The following is a 15,514-nucleotide window of genomic DNA, read 5'->3' as shown; positions in this document are numbered from 1 at the left end:
CGTGTCGGCCCGGTGTGGGTGGGTGCTGACAGCGGGCAGCAGCGTGAGGAGTGACCGGGCTCAGCTCAGCGTCCGGCGGGTGTGAAGATGAAGATCTGCGGCTTCCTCCAGGGTGGACTCCTGCCGCGTTCAGGGACCGCTCATCGCGTCGGATTTATCAGAGTAGCGCTGATGATTTAAAGGTTCAGTGTGTGGAGTTTAGTGACATCTAGTGGTGAAGTGTCGTGTTGCAGCTGAACACCCCTCACCTCCCCCTCACCTTCCAGACATGACAGAGAACCTGTGGTTGCTTCAGTTGTCAAAACTCAAAAGGTTTAGTTTGTCCAGTCTGAGCTACTGTAAAGAACATGGCTGCCTCCGTAGAGAGGAGCCGCTCCTGATGTTAATATAAAGTATTCAAATATAAGCTGTTCAAATATAAAGAGTTTGAATATAAAGGGGCCATACTAAGGTAAAGAACACAACAATTTGTACGATTTAGAGGAAACACTAGTGATGAATGCCACTTGTACTAGAACAACTTTATTAGCCAGAAAATGTATGATACACTATCAGTGATGGTATATGGTCATATATGGACTCTTCTATCTATTTGTACTATCATCTCTTTGAACCTTTTTAAGATATAGATACATATTTCTATCTATTTTTATTTATCTTAACTTTTACCCTATTTTTCTTCAAATTAGTTTTGTACTGTTCTTTCAGATTTTAAATGAATATCTCTCAAGTGTATCTGTGTTGTTTTCTCTACCTCTGTCGCCACTAAAGAAAAACGATGTATGGGCATTTTTACTCCATCGCACGTTGAATATATTTGATAATTGACAAAAATTTGAGGAAAAAACACACTTTTGAAATGTGAGGCTGCTGATTCCTCCAGCACCTGAAGGCAGCATCGTTTGTGTATGGCGACTCCACTTAAAACTGTGTTAGAGCTGTGACGTCACGGGGTCCTAACGCCTGCAGGGTTTCCTCCTGATTCACTTTGTTCAACAGGTGATGATAAATGTGCTTATTCAACTTTTAGAAACGCAAACAAACAGAGAAACTACGTATAATAAACAAAAAAGAAAATAAAAAACTAATTACATAAAAACAGAAAAGAGCACAGACCCGACAAAGTACAGTATCGTCTCATGATATTAATATTTAAAGAGTATTTCAACACACTACCACACAATCCTGGAGGAAACCACAGAGTGAGCCTTTCTATACATTGTGTCTGAAAACACAGAGAAAATCAATATGCACAAAGACGAGTGTGTTTATCCTACAAGAATGAACATAAGACAAATAAACAATAAATGTATGAATTAAATACAAGATTAATAAATTAAATTGAATGTGATTTCTTGACAAAAACAGAAGTAATATTAAAATCACACCAGCCCTGCATTTTCCTTATACAGCCACTTATTTTTTTACCCTGATGATAATTTGTATTTCCAGCAGAAGAAGAGCTGATTTTAATAAACTCTTAATAAACAGCCTCTTAATACTTTTAATTGTAAATAATATCAACTCTCAGGGCTCCGGTTAATCTTTCAGTGGAGTCTCATTGGCTGCCTCTTAGTCGTCATGGACACCACACGCCTCTGCAAACATGTGAGCTGCCAGAGCAAATGGTCTGCAGCTCCTGAGCACACATGTTTTTAGCAAGCTTATAGCGTGTGTGTGCGTGTGTGTTAGTGTGTGTGTTAGTGTGTGTGTGTGTGTGTCGAGCTGCATTCAGGATCAAAGTTTCACCACCACAACCTGTTGCCATAGAGACATGACAGTGGATTCTCTATAGAAGGAGAGAAGAACGAGAGAAGAACGAGAGAAGAACGAGAGAACTGTTCACCACTGGAGTTAAGAGAAGAAACATCACAGCTTCCAAGCCACCATTTTGTAAAGAGTGATGTAACAGCGAGGTTCACGTGGCCTGCAAACATCAGAACCTGTCAGAGCTGAAAGAAGCATGGAACACATTTATTTTTGTATTCATATTCATAATCCTGGTTTGAGCCATTTAATGTAAATAAAGATCCTGGATAAGAAAGCATTCAGCCAGAAGATCCAGAGTCCAGGGAGGTGCAGGTGCTTCAGCAGAAGGTGCAGGCTGTCAGTCGCATTGCTGATGAAGCCATGAAGAACATTGAGGAGATCTTCTCCCAGCTGGTGTGTCTCATCACCGTGAAGCAGCAGATCAGATCCCAGCAGGAAAAGAGAAGTCACCCGAGCTGAGGAGGGATTCAGGAGAAGCTGCAGCAGGAGATCGATGAGCTGAGGAGCAAAGACACAAAGCTGGAGAAACCCCTAAACACAGGAGACCACATCGAGTTCCTCAACAAGTCTCAGAAACCAACGAATCTACCCAGCATCAGTTTTTTGTAGTTTGAGGATCTGACCATGGCTGGGTCAGAGGTCAGAGGTCAACTTCAGGATGTCTTCAGTCACACGTGGACCAAGATGTCACAGACAGAGATGGAGATGAACGTTTTACAGCCACAAGAGGAAACAAAGACCAGAGGAGCATCCTTCAAACGTTCACAACGAATCATATTGAATTGGAAACAGGTCCTGGGCTCTGGAGTGTTTCAACTCAGGCCCTCGGTGCTCCAGACGCAGCTGCTCCATCAGTGCCTCTGTGTTTTCAGCACGTACAACCATCGATCTGCAGCTGAGCTCTGTGAGTTACAGCGAGAGCAAAGGCTCAGCTTCCCCAGTCTGTCATCATTGATCTGATTTAATAACAGCTATGGATTTGATATGTAATTACCTCCCGTGTCCATTTGTTTGTATAATTACACAAAAAGTAAAAGAGCAAATCACCATGAAACTTGGAAAAGAAATAACTTTTTAAACATTATGAGACTATGAGAGGACTAATATTTATCTAAAGTGAGGTGCAGTTTGATCATATTTATATATTTTGATCATATAGCTCGACTGAGTGATGTTTCAGTTTATTATTAAATTCAGTAACTCAATCAAACAAGCTTTTGTTTTCATAAATACACATAAATTAAAAAAATGGTTTCACTTATAGAAGCTGCTGTTGCCCAACAGTATATATTTTTGTATGTTGTGTGTTTGTGTGTTTGTATGTTTTACAATTAAAATGTATTGTTTTCAATGCACTGATTAAAATGTTTCACTGCTTTAACATATTTTGCTGTCGGCCATTATAGTGTTTATTTATGTGAACACTTTACTTCTCCTCACAGACCTTTGTTTATCGCATAGCTGCAAAAATAAAATTAATTTAAAACTAATTTTAACAAGTGGTCACATTTGAATGCTTCCCTAATAGTAATGATTTGAGGTAATATTGAAATATATAATTCCAACGACTAAATACATTAGGCTGTTTGAATCTGTTTAAATGTGAAGTAGATTTGTATTGATTTATGTATTTATTAACTCATCATATCAGAATCACTGTTGATTTACGAAAATAAATAAATGAATGACAGAGACACGGAATCTGAGACAGAGCGGAACCTTTGTCCGGTGCCTGTAGCCACACGGAATGTTTTTGTTGCAGTACGCGAGAACACGGAAGTGAAGCAGTGCCTCTGTGTTGATGTCTCCTGTCTTCGTCTCTTTCCGGGTAAACCTGCGGACCTGAGGCAGCCATGGCGGTGAGCGCGGTCCACCTGGAGTCGGACGCCTTCCTGGTGTGCATGAACCACGCGCTGAGCACGGAGAAGGAGGAGGTGATGGGCCTGTGCATCGGGGAGGTGGAGGGCTCCCGCATCGTGCACGTCCACTCCGTCATCATCCTCCGCCGCTCGGACAAGCGGAAGGACCGGGTGGAGATCTCCCCGGAGCAGCTGTCCGCGGCCTCCACGGAGGCGGAGCGGCTGGCGGACATGACGGGCCGGACGATGCGGGTGGTGGGCTGGTACCACTCCCACCCGCACATCACCGTGTGGCCGTCCCACGTCGACGTGCGCACCCAGGCCATGTACCAGATGCTGGACCAGTGCTTCGTGGGCCTCATCTTCTCCTGCTTCATCGAGGACAAGAACACGAAGACGGGCCGCGTGCTGTACACCTGCTTCCAGTCCGTGCAGGCGCAGAAGGGCTCCGAGTACGAGCGGGTGGAGATCCCCATCCACGTCGTGCCCCGCGAGGCCATCGGCAAGGTGTGCCTGGAGTCGGCCGTGGAGCTGCCGCGCATCCTGTGCCAGGAGGAGCAGGACACGTACCGCAAGATCCACAGCCTGGCGCACCTGGACCCCGTCACCAAGATCCACAACGGGTCCGTGTTCACCAAGAACCTGTGCAGCCAGATGTCTGCGGTGAGCGGCCCGCTGCTGCAGTGGCTGGAGGACCGGCTGGAGCAGAACAAGGAGAGCGTCGTGGAGCTGCAGCGGGAGAAGGAGACGCTGCTGCAGGAGCTGGCTGCCCTGTGAGCCTGGGCGACAGGGTGGAGGATGGAGGGAGGACAGACTGGAGCATGGAGGAGGACATGGTGGAGGGAGGACAGATCGGAGGATGGAGGATGGAGGGAGGATAGTCTGGAGGGAAGACAGGGGGGAGGGAGGACATGGTGGAGGATAGAGAGAGGAAAAGGTTGAGGGTTTAGGGAGGACATGGTGGAAGGAGGACATGGAGGAGGACAAGGTGGAGGGAGGGCAGGGTGGAAGATGGAGGACATGGTGGAGATACTTGACAGTTCTCCATCTTCAGACGAGAGACTCTTCACTTTTCTCTTCTGTTCCAACCTCAGTTCTTTGTTTACAGTCTTTATTCTTGCAGGTGGATTTTCTTCCGTTTCACGGCTGCACAGCTGTGAACTAACATCTGGTCAGATTTATAGTTTGGTTAATTATTGATTAGTCTGTCCCTTTATCACAAAGTTAAAGAAAGTGATGACCTTTGACCTTCGTCTCTCCTCAGACTTCCATGTGAATCTGTCCGATAGTTTCTGTCTCATCCTGTTGACAAACAGATGAACACAGGTGGAAACACGAAGCTCTTACATGAACCTCTAGTCTCTGTCGAGGGACAAAGACAGAAATGTGCCTGTAGACAAATTAAAGTGTGACTGTGGATACTATAAAATGTATATCTAGATTATGGGATGTTAAGCATATAGAGGTGCTTGTCTTCCATCAATGCTCTTTGACTTTGGGTTCTTGCTCTCGTCACAGATTTACAAATTCAGATTTGTGATGTTTTCTTCCAACTGTAAAATAAAACATGTACTTATTTACCTCATCTCTTCACTTTAGTTCTGAACCAAAGAGGGGAATGTTGTAAATATCTGCAGCGTTCAGACTCTGTTAAATCTGTAACTTCATATCTAACACAGTCACAAAGAATTCTAATGATTCTCATTTTTCTGAGTCCTTCACTTTGTTGGAACGTTCTAGTGTCTGTGTTGAACCACTAGGTGTCGCCCTTGGCTTCATGTTTTCTTTGTAACGGGCATCATTCTCATCTGCATCACTTTGTTATATTTTCATCATCTCAGTTTTTCGTTGTCGTGTTTGTTTCAATGAGATTTAACTATTTTCTGTTTGAAGATGTTGAAACTCAGTAAGTGAACCAGTGTCCAGACGCCATTTTATTTCATATCACATTAACTTTTAGTTCCCTCCAAACCCCAGCGGGTGATGAGACAACATCCTACATTCTAATACACAGTAGAAGACAAAGAATCTCTTAACAATAAAGGATAATTCATAGGAAAGAGACTCATGAAACACTGGTTGAGCTTTGTGGTTTGGACAGACGTGTGCGGGTGGACGGGGGGGGTGTGGGCAGCTGGCTGTGGCCGGGGGGGGACACCGGGCCTCCTTTGTGGGACAGGACGTCGATGTCTCTCCTGAGGGACTCGGCCTGACTCGACTGCCTCCTCACCACCTCCTGCAGGCTGCCGATCGACTCCAGAATATTCCGTCTCTTGGCGCCCTGGAACTGTCTGAATTGCTGGAAACACAAACACACAGATGACACAAACTCACATGTTCCGACAACTCAAAAGTTACAGAGGATCAGAGATATCTGGAGATATTTGATTAATAAGTGAAAATACAAATTACAATGTTTTTCCCCCTGGCGTTGAGTTTACTCTCCAGCTCTATCTTCTCTTCGAGGAGCTTTTTCTTTGTGAGGAGATGTCTCGTGTTACGCCTGGTGACCTCCATCGAAGCCTTGCGGGCCTCGGCCACCTTCGCCTGAAACGCACACACACACACAGACACACACACACACACACACACACACAAAAAACAAGATCAATCAATAAACTTACCTAAATCTGTTGACTTTGAAGGGGATTGAAGAAAACAAGTGAGGTATCACGATATCTCAGTCTTATCAACACAAACACACACACACGTACACAAACACAAACACACACACACACACACACGTACATCCCACTGCTGGAGGTCTTTCTCGTAAGCAGCTGCACGACGGTCTTTCTGCTGCTTCAGCTCCTCCAGAACCCTGTTCCCCGACAGCGTCTGCAGAACCTCCAGGTTCACCAGCCGCCCACACTTCATCATCATCAGCTTGTTGCACTCCATCTCCAGCTCTAGAGACACACACAGACAGACACACACCACACACACACAGATCAGTCAACATACGACAGGAGAAGTGGCCTCTGAATTTCACGTATTGAATCTTTGAGTCTCCTACCTAGGCCTTGAGCCTTCATGTCCTTGCACTCGCGGAGCAGTTTGCTGTGATGGTGCCGGGCTTGAACCTTCAGATCTCTCTGATGAGCCTTCTCCACCTGCAGCTGCTTGATGCGCTGCCCCAGCCTGGCCAGCTCCACCCGGTCCACCACCAAACCCTCGCTCAGGTCCGAGGGCACAGAGCCGTCAACCACAAACTCAATCTGGAAGACACACGGAGTAGAGGGGGGGGGGGAAAGGAAAAGTGTGTTTGAGTGGAAGTCCAGGGTTTATTTTGTTCAAGAGCGTGTTTCCGTTTGAGAGCAGGGCCATCTCTCCAGGTTAAAACACATCCGAGTGCAAGCGGACAGTTAGAGCACAAGCAGAGTTCATTTAACTGTGAGCACCGTGAAATCAATAAGTCTTGCGTTCAAACTGAGCGGAGGCAAACATCTCCTCCACGAGCAGGAAGTGCATCAGTTTGGCATTTTACTTTCATAACCAGTTACACCAGTCATCATCACCTGGTGCAGGCGCAGAGGAACCACCACATCCAGCTCGTTCATTCTCTGCCGTTTCTCTCTGTTGACCAACTCCAAGTCGTCATCAACGATTTTACGACTGCTCTTCCCCAGTTTCTCCTGCAGAGCCAACACACACACACACACACACACAGACACACACACACACACACACAGGATGATGTCAGAGGGAATAAAGCTGCACATGGTAACAGAAACATGTCGGACGATGGAAATCCAAGTCGACCTTCTTGACGAGGGCGGAACACTCGTCCTTCAGAGCTTCCACACACTTCTTGTCCTCGGCCAGCATCTCCTCCAGGTCCAGCCGACGCTCACGCAGCTGCAGTGTGTATTCAAACATCTGAGGGTCGCAGCCTGAAACACACACACACACAAGGTCTGAGGCTGTAACACACACACACAAGCTCTGAGGCCGTAACACACACAAACATCACCTGTTTGAACGTTTGTCTGTGGCACAGTACTGACCTGGAGGACACACGCTGTCATCCAGAGCTCCTTCCTCACTGTCGTAATCATCATCCTCATCATCATCGTCATCATCATCCCAGTCGTCCTCATCAGACTCTTCATCACTGTCCACGTCTTCCTCTGCAAACACACACTGGGATCATGAAGGACACACACAGTACCTCACAATCACACACACACACACAGTGTGTTACTTTGCTCCCCCTCACCTCTCGGCTCCTTCTTCTTCACACGTTTGATTTTCTTCTCAAAGACTTTGGTGAGAAACTCTAGAAACTTGTTGTTGTCGCCCAGCGAGGCCCGGAGGGCGGTGCGCAGAGCCCTCTCTCTCTCCTGCAGCTTCACCATGTCCCGCTGCTTCAGCTGCAGCTGCTCCTTACACTCCTCCAGGTCCGACTTAGACAAGAGGATTCAACAAAATAACCACATGAGGACAACATGAGGACAACATGAGGACAACACGATGTGAAGAGAACCTCCTCCACCCACCATGATGCTGTTCTCCTCCCTGATGCATGCGTCGAACTTCTCCTGCAGGCTGCTCTCCTTCGTCTCCAGCTCCTTGAGGAGGAGCAGCTCCTGGTAGAGCTTCAGCTGACGGAGGTCGGCCAGCGTCAGCTTCAGGTCCAGATGAATCCTCTGGTGACGCAGCTGCAGGAGCTCAGCGTCAAACTGACACACAGATGTTTCCATCTGAGGATTTCAAAATAAAAGTTAAACATCACAATATGTTTTTTGCATTTACACATTGAATCTGAAGTTCATCTGACTGATTATTGACTGATGATCAGAAACCTGCTCCAGCAGAGAGTCCTGCTCCTCCAACAGTCTGATCTCCTCCTCCCTGCCGAGCTCCTCCTCCAGCTCCGTCAGCCCCACTTCCTCCTCCACTGATGTCTCCTCCTCCTCGTCTTCTTCTTCTCCTCCTCTCTCCTGATCATCCTCCTCTTTCTCCTTCATCTCTTTCTCCAGCTGCTCCAACAAACGTGTAGTCCCCTCCTCCTTGTCCTCCCGCGTGTCCTTTAACCTGTTAAAACAATAAAACTCTAGATTTACCTTTACACCAGCACTCAGAGAGACTTTCATTCTGAACTGTCCTCGTACCTCTGTTCCCTCAGAACCCGGTATCGCTCCAGGGTGGCCCGGTTGCTCTGCAGCCTCTTCTCTGGGGTTTCCTCTGGCAGCATGGTCGGCAGGACGGGGGGGGCGCGGTGGAGATGGGACGCCAGACGCTGCTGGACCTTGTGGAGCCGCTGAGCCTGAGCTCTCAACTGAGACACCAGGAGAACCTTGGTGTCCCGCAAGGCCACGATCTGTCCATTCAGCTCCGTCTGCCTCTCACACATCTGATGGGATGGAGGAAGTCTTTAGATGAAGCAGACATACCTGTAAATGAGGCAGTGTGTGTGTGTGTGTTAGGAGAAGTGTGTACATTGTCCTCCAGGTCTTTCAGCTCCGCTCTCTTCCTCCCACTGGTCATCATCAGGTGTCTCGGCACCGTGTAGTCTTTGTCCGTCTTTAGTTTCAAGTCTCCGATGTTCTCTCGGGCTGTGATGATGTTCTGCACGTCCTGCGGATCCTCGAAGTCCTCGTCTGGTTTCTCAGCGTAACTGAGGAACCAATAATCAGAATCATCACAGGTTCACATCAAGGGACACGATGACAATAGAAGAATTTGTTGTGGATCATCCCACTCACAGCTGGACCCACTCCTGCTTCCTGATGGTTAGTTTGGCTCGAGCCTGCTCGGCCTTCACCGCAGCCTTCTTCAGCCGCTCCTCTTGCCGATCGCCCAGTTTGACCGCTGCTGCCCGAGTGACCTTGGGGCACAGCACCTCCTCCTCTGGAGAACGCACACAGGTTAAAAAGGGTCAAGTGTGTCTTTGTGAAACCAACGCACACGGACACTGGGCTACCTGCTCGGTCATTGCTGTCTTTTTCCAGCTCAGTTCTGGACTTCCTGCGGTCTGATGTGACGTGTTTGTCCCGGTCAGGACAGCTGGGCGTGTCCTGCTGTCCCAGCTGGGCGGAGGACTTGCTGAGCAAACTGTAGGTGGAGACTCGGAGGTCGCTGCGGATCGCAACTAAGGTGATGACATTGGCCTCCTCCACGGAGTCTCTGAACCTGTGAACCACACATGAGAGGAGGGGTTCCCTCTGGCTGGAAGCTTCTGGACTTTCCCTCACATAAACAGAATCCTTTTCATATCCACCATTTCAGAAGTACACAATTACAAATTTAGTATGTGCCTTTAATGTAATGTTCACTTCTCTCTGATGCAACCTGTCACTAATGAGATGGAGGATTTCTCAGTAAGTTGTGTTTGTTCAATTGCTGTAAATTCACTTTCTACAAGCCCCTGAACACACGCTGGCTTTAATATTTCATTTTTAAGATTAAAACAATCACGTGTGTGTGTGTGTGTGTGTGTGTGTGTGTGTGTGTGTTCAGTCAGTACCAGTCCTGCAGTTTGCTGAATGCGATGTGGCTGCGCTCCTTCTCCCAGCTCAGCTGCTCTCTGACCTCCATCATCCGCTGCAGCTTCAACCGTTCTGCCTCTTCTTTGAAACAGGGGTGCAGCTCCAGCTCCTACACACACACAGACACACACACACACACACACACACACACACAGACACACACACCACACGTCAAACCCTTACCTTAAACACAACCCAGGTCTGACCTTGAATGGTTTTGTTTATGAAGACCAGCTGATGTCCCACACACGCTGTGTATGCAGTATATGTGAATTTACAGTGTGTGTGTGTGTGTGTGTGTCTGTGTGTGTCTGTGTGTGTGTGTGTGTGTGTGTGTACCTCATGCTTCAGGCGGACGTGCTCGGGCAGACTCCTGTTGACCTTCAGCACCTGTTTGAACTTCTTCTGGAGCTCGGCCAGCTTCCTCTTCTTCTCGGTGATCTTCAGCTCGGCCTCCCGCTGCAGACGATCCTTCTCCAGCTTCAGCTTCGCCGTCACGATGCTGGAAGAGATTCAATGAAAATGATAAAGACAACTAACTTATCTACATTATGATACATTTTCATAAATAGAAAAAATAGAAAGAAAAATGAAAGATACAGGAAGGAGGTGACCGGAAGAAAAGGAGATGATCCCTGGATGTTCTCACCTGTCAGCTGTGGGGCCCTCGATGTCCTGAGCATACAACTCTTTTTCAACACCCACCTGTGAACACATGATTCATATGAAACTGAAAATGATTACAATCCCTCTCCACATGTGAAAAGGTAAAAGGTTAATAAGGCGTGGACAGACCCTGGGTGGAGGAACCGTGGCCTTCCTCTTCTGCAGGCTGGTCTGCAGCTCCTCCGGGGGGGGCAGGCTGAAGGAGAAGATGTTTCCGTCTTCACCCGCCGTCAGCACAAAGTTGTCATCGTGGCTGAAGCGAATGTGCCGCAGGTGTCCGCTCTGGTTGTCGTGAACACTGAGGGCCCAGTAGTCCTTCATGGAGGAGAGGCCTTGGTCCTGCAGCAGGTAGACCCTGATGCTGCCTGAGTGCAACCCGCAGAGCAGCAGCTTCCTGTCGGAGCTACGAAACAACACAACAAAGCATGAGGCGGGAAACTTCAGCTGCCATCTTCAATAAGTCAGAATGTGAGGCTGGAGGGTTTGACCTCGGGCTACCTGAAGGTCACGGAGCGGACGGGGTCATCGTCGGTGTCACAAACAGGTAAGAAGTCAAAGGGCTCATCCTGCTGAGGGTCCGGATCCTCATCCTGCTCCTCAGAGAATCTACAGTGATACAGGAAACCTGAGTCGAAGCCTCCCTACAGGAGAGAGAGAGGGAGAGAGGGAGAGAGAGAGAGAGAGAGAGAGAGAGAGAGAGAGAGAGAGAGAGAGAGAGATCATCCTCAGACTGTTTAAAGCAGCTCTATGGCACTGTTACTGTGTGTGTGTGTGTGTGTGTGTGTGTGTGTGTGTGTCTGTGTGTGTGTGTGTGTGCGTTCTGACCATTGACAGCCAGAACTGTCCAGGCTGTGAGTAGAAACCACAGTAGAGAGGACTCGGAGGGTCGGGGATGCAGATGGCCGGTAACTCTTCCTCCTCTTCCTCTTCTACTCCTACCAGCTTTGATTCTTTTAACAGATCTGCCTTCTTCTTCTCCCTCTCAGCCTGACGTCTTGCCTTTTCCTCCTCTCTCTGAAACACAAATATACTAAATTAAAACCCAAAAATTATAACGGCAACTGAGTTTGTTATTTCCAACAACATCCAAGAGGAATCATTTCAAATAAACCTTGAGACAGCAGGAGATGAGGGATAGAAAAACAGACAGTGTGATGTCATATAGACCTTGATTCGTGATTTGATGCTCCTGAACCTGAAGGACCTACGAGGCAGCTCCGGCAGCTCAAAGCTCTTCGATGGCTTCTGAGCTTTGGGATCAGGACTGTGGAGCTCGACCACGTGACCGTTCTCACACAGGACGAGCAGCCGGTTTTCCTCCTGAGTGAAAAAGCAGAAGATATTCAGTTGGAATCAGTCACTTTCCATCTCACATGTTCTCCAGTCTGCAGCCTGCAGGGATGAACGGCTGGACACCAGACTCACGTGGGAGTGGGGGGACCACTGCAGCCCCAGCACCGGCCCTGGGACATGGACCCAGCCGATTGGACGGTACGAGTCCCCGACAGTGAAGAAGAACACGGTGCTGTCTGAGCTCTGAGGAAGGACACAAGGTGAGAGCTCCTTTAAAACCAGTGGAGTCGCTCCCTCTAATGTGTTCAGACTGGATCTCTAAACATTCTTACCCCTGTGGCTAAGACGTCCCCGTTTCGCTCATACGCCACAGCGGTCACAGGTGCATTGTGGGGCTTGAAGGCCTGTTTGAGGTTAAGTCTGGCGTCTCCCTTGTGTTGGCGCCGGGCGTCCGCCGGCAGCCGCTGAGGGTCGAACAGCTCCAGCAGGCGGACGACCCCGTCCTCGAAACCTGTCACCAGCAAACCTCCAGCCTGGCTCACCTGAAGGGGGGGGGGGGGGGGGGGGTCAGTCCTCTGTCCAGTCACGTGACTGCACGAGTGGTTTTCACACCGACACACTCACCTCAGGTGGAGCCCAGATGAGAGCGGTTCCACCCTGGAAGAAGCGGCTGATGGTCAGTTCCCTGTTGGACAGGAAGTCAAAAACTCTGACTGAACCTGGAGAGAGGGAGAAACACAGATCCTTTGTAGTGTGTGTGTGTCTGTGTCTGTGTGTGTGTGCGCAGGTGTGGAAATGTGTGACTCACGGTCCAGAGAGATCGTGGCCATCAGGTGGGATTTCGGGGACACGTCCAGTCCCTGGATCGCTCCGGCATGGAAGGAAAACAGGCACTCTGGATCGGGAGCCTGCACACACACACACACACACACACAGGCACACACACACACACACACACACACACACACAGGCTACACATTACTAAATAAACAAAGTGGAATATAACCAGTGGCGTGTGTATAAACGTGTCAGGGTGGGGAACTTGCCGTGTGGGTGAAAGAAAGATCCAGTTTCCAGATCGCTCCGCAGGAATCCTGCAGCACGAGATGCACAGAGATCAGAGCTGAGGTGTGAACGCATCGTTTATCACTAAATGACCTTTGACCCTTTGACCTGCACTGACCTGAGCGAACCAGACGAAGGAGTCGGGCTGCGGGCTCTTCACCGCAGACGAGAGGCACACGTTGTTTCCGACCTCCAGCTCGTTTAACGGCTCCATCTCGAACCGGCTGCTCTCCATGCTGCTGTCGGCCGCGTCGATGGTCTCAAAGTCCCAGCCCTGCAGGACGGGAGGGGGGGGGGGGGGGGGGGCTCAAAGTCATACTTACAGAAATATATCATTACATCCATGTCGTGTGTTTTGAGGGTACGTGAGGACATCTCACCCGGACCATTCCATCAGAGCCGATGGTGAGCAGCTGCCCTTCCTCCAGAACAAACGGCTGAACCGACCCGTTGTGGCAGCTCTGCCCGTTCTTTCGGCAGATCTCCACCTTGATGGTGTTTCCATCCCACAGCAGCAAGTTGCCCCAGTCTGTGCCGGACACCACCTGACAGGAAGGAGACGAGAGCGAGGGTTTAAAGATCTGTTCCCTTGACTCCGACAGAGGAAACCCGACCTGTCCCAGCAGCAGAGAACCGACCTTTCCATCAGGAAGCTCCACGTAGCCCTCGATGTCAGTCGACGCAGTTTTCCCAAAACGTCCCACGAGCCCTTGCAGCTTCAGACCGGTGAAGGTGCTCGCCATTTTCCAGAACCTGACAGAGAAGGTACTTTTACCACATATAGAATTGACTGATCTTTTTCTAACAATAAACTAAACTTCCTCTAAAGATGTGGAAAGTGTTTCTGAGGCAGGCTTTACAGTTTCAGGACCATCGGGTTGTTTGTTTACTTGATGTGACCCGATCCGGACGACGTGAGCAGCTCCGGGTTGAACCTGGAGAACGTGACCCGGTAGACCTCCTGGGAAATGGCCTTGCAGCTCAGCATCACCTCCTCGTCCCTCCAGTTCCACAGCGTCAGCATGAAGTCGGGGAAGCTGCCCACGCTGGCGAGCAGGCTGCCGTCACGGTTAAACTCCACGAAGCTGTACGCCTGCTCGGTGCCGCCTGCACGTGAAGGTCAACACAAGGTCATGAGAGGAAAAGTGATAAAAGCTTCATGAAAAAGAATCGACTTATTCCATCTCTTTTACCTCTGAGGATCCGGTGCAGTCGTAACGATGGATATTCATATATGATGATGTTGGGCTGGGTTCCCTTCTCTGCTACAACAAAGTACTGTCTGCTTGGGTGTACCTTCATATCACACATACACACAAAAACACACACACACACACAAACACAAACACACAAAGATACCGTTTTTAAGCTTCACGTCAAAGCTCTTCTTGAGTGAGTGTCACGTCATGAGTTTTAAGAAGTTTTCTGTCAGACTGGATCCTCAGTGGGACAGTTTCAGTTTGTCGGCCATCTTACGGTGATGGCTCCGATTCCTCCTCCGCTGCAGGAGCGCAGGTACCTCTGCTCCTCGGTGGAAAGGTCCAGCAGCACCAGCAGGTTTCCTGCGATGAACATCAGAGTCGTCTCATCCAGCAGCTGCAGGTTCGCTCTGCGTCCACTCTCGTATCCGAAGGAGTGACTGGATGTGGAATCAATAAAGGATCAATATCACATTCACTGTTTGTTATTCTTTTGTTTTCTGATTTCCACGAGACTCTATCTTAACATTTCCAGAGGACTGATTTCTATAAGTTGTTATAGTTTTAGATTATATATATTGTATATTATATATGAATTGCAGAAGGTTACCAGAGGTGCAGGAGGTTCTCTGGGATGTCAGAGTCGGGTGTGATGGTCGGTCGGGAGTGAAGAGCCTCATAGTCGTACTCCATGTCCTCAGGGAGATGCTTGGTTTGTTCATCCTCAGCATCTCCACTTTCTGTGGAGGAGGAGACATTTAACATCAGATTTACACCCCCCCCCCCCCCCCCCTCAAGAAAGCTAATATAACAGAGAAAGATAATTAAAGTCAAACTCCATCTTTATTTGCAGTCTGAGCTCAGTGCGTCTCTACCTTCAGTTGTTTCCTCGGCCGGTTCACCAACAGAATCAGTTTCCTCTTTTTCAGACATTTTGAACGATCAGCTGCTCTTATTATTTTATCTGTGAAATGAACAGAGGAATTTAATTTCTCTCATTACTCTTTAATTGTGTCAAGTCCAGGCCAGTACTTCAACCTTTGCACTTGTCACTGTGCTACTTGATGAGTCTTTTTAAATCAGACATTGACATGAATTGGCCAATTCTGTAGTGATGAGAAAGCATTTAGAGTTCAACACATATATCCAGAATAAAACAGGACGGGAGGCT

General features: G+C 48.5%; 2 protein-coding genes across 2 annotated transcripts; one reads left to right on the top strand and one right to left on the bottom strand.

The window, feature by feature from the left end:
- Positions 1–3,542: 3,542 nt before the first annotated feature.
- On the top strand, positions 3,543–5,209 carry brcc3 (BRCA1/BRCA2-containing complex, subunit 3). The gene has a single exon (XM_053411111.1). It carries the CDS (start codon positions 3,624–3,626, stop codon positions 4,404–4,406), a length of 783 nt encoding a protein of 260 aa, XP_053267086.1. The 5' UTR covers positions 3,543–3,623; the 3' UTR covers positions 4,407–5,209.
- Positions 5,210–5,694: 485 nt separating this feature from the next.
- Positions 5,695–15,276, bottom strand: LOC128424484 (cilia- and flagella-associated protein 44). Its single transcript, XM_053410678.1, has 34 exons — positions 15,219–15,276; positions 14,954–15,083; positions 14,621–14,783; positions 14,338–14,440; positions 14,035–14,251; positions 13,783–13,897; positions 13,525–13,689; positions 13,263–13,418; positions 13,126–13,173; positions 12,888–12,987; positions 12,704–12,798; positions 12,412–12,621; positions 12,212–12,322; positions 11,954–12,106; positions 11,612–11,800; positions 11,285–11,427; positions 10,916–11,189; positions 10,770–10,825; positions 10,460–10,622; positions 10,099–10,229; positions 9,556–9,764; positions 9,338–9,482; positions 9,072–9,249; positions 8,744–8,985; positions 8,435–8,666; positions 8,129–8,332; positions 7,834–8,035; positions 7,637–7,753; positions 7,392–7,522; positions 7,148–7,264; positions 6,646–6,847; positions 6,378–6,538; positions 6,042–6,176; positions 5,695–5,928 (listed from the first exon to the last, which is right to left on the bottom strand). The coding sequence occupies exons 1-34, from the start codon at positions 15,274–15,276 to the stop codon at positions 5,695–5,697; spliced, it is 5,289 nt and encodes a 1,762-aa protein (XP_053266653.1).
- Between the last annotated feature and the right edge of the window lie 238 nt (positions 15,277–15,514).

The sequence above is a fragment of the Pleuronectes platessa genome, chromosome 19 (assembly GCF_947347685.1).
Source record: "Pleuronectes platessa chromosome 19, fPlePla1.1, whole genome shotgun sequence".
Classification (NCBI taxonomy): Eukaryota; Metazoa; Chordata; class Actinopteri; order Pleuronectiformes; family Pleuronectidae; genus Pleuronectes; species Pleuronectes platessa.
This window is presented reverse-complemented; position numbering and strand designations above follow the sequence as displayed.

Coding starts and splice junctions, on each gene's coding strand:
- LOC128424484 (XM_053410678.1), bottom strand. CDS start 15,276: ATGTCTGAAAAAGAGGAAACTGATTCTGTTGGTGAACCGGCCGAGGAA. Junction 12,323..12,411: donor GGGACGTCTTAGCCACAGGG/GTAAGAATGTTT, acceptor GTCCTTCCTCAG/AGCTCAGACAGCACCGTGTT. Junction 11,428..11,611: donor GACAGTTCTGGCTGTCAATG/GTCAGAACGCAC, acceptor TCTCTCCTGTAG/GGAGGCTTCGACTCAGGTTT.
- brcc3 (XM_053411111.1), top strand. CDS start 3,624: ATGGCGGTGAGCGCGGTCCACCTGGAGTCGGACGCCTTCCTGGTGTGC.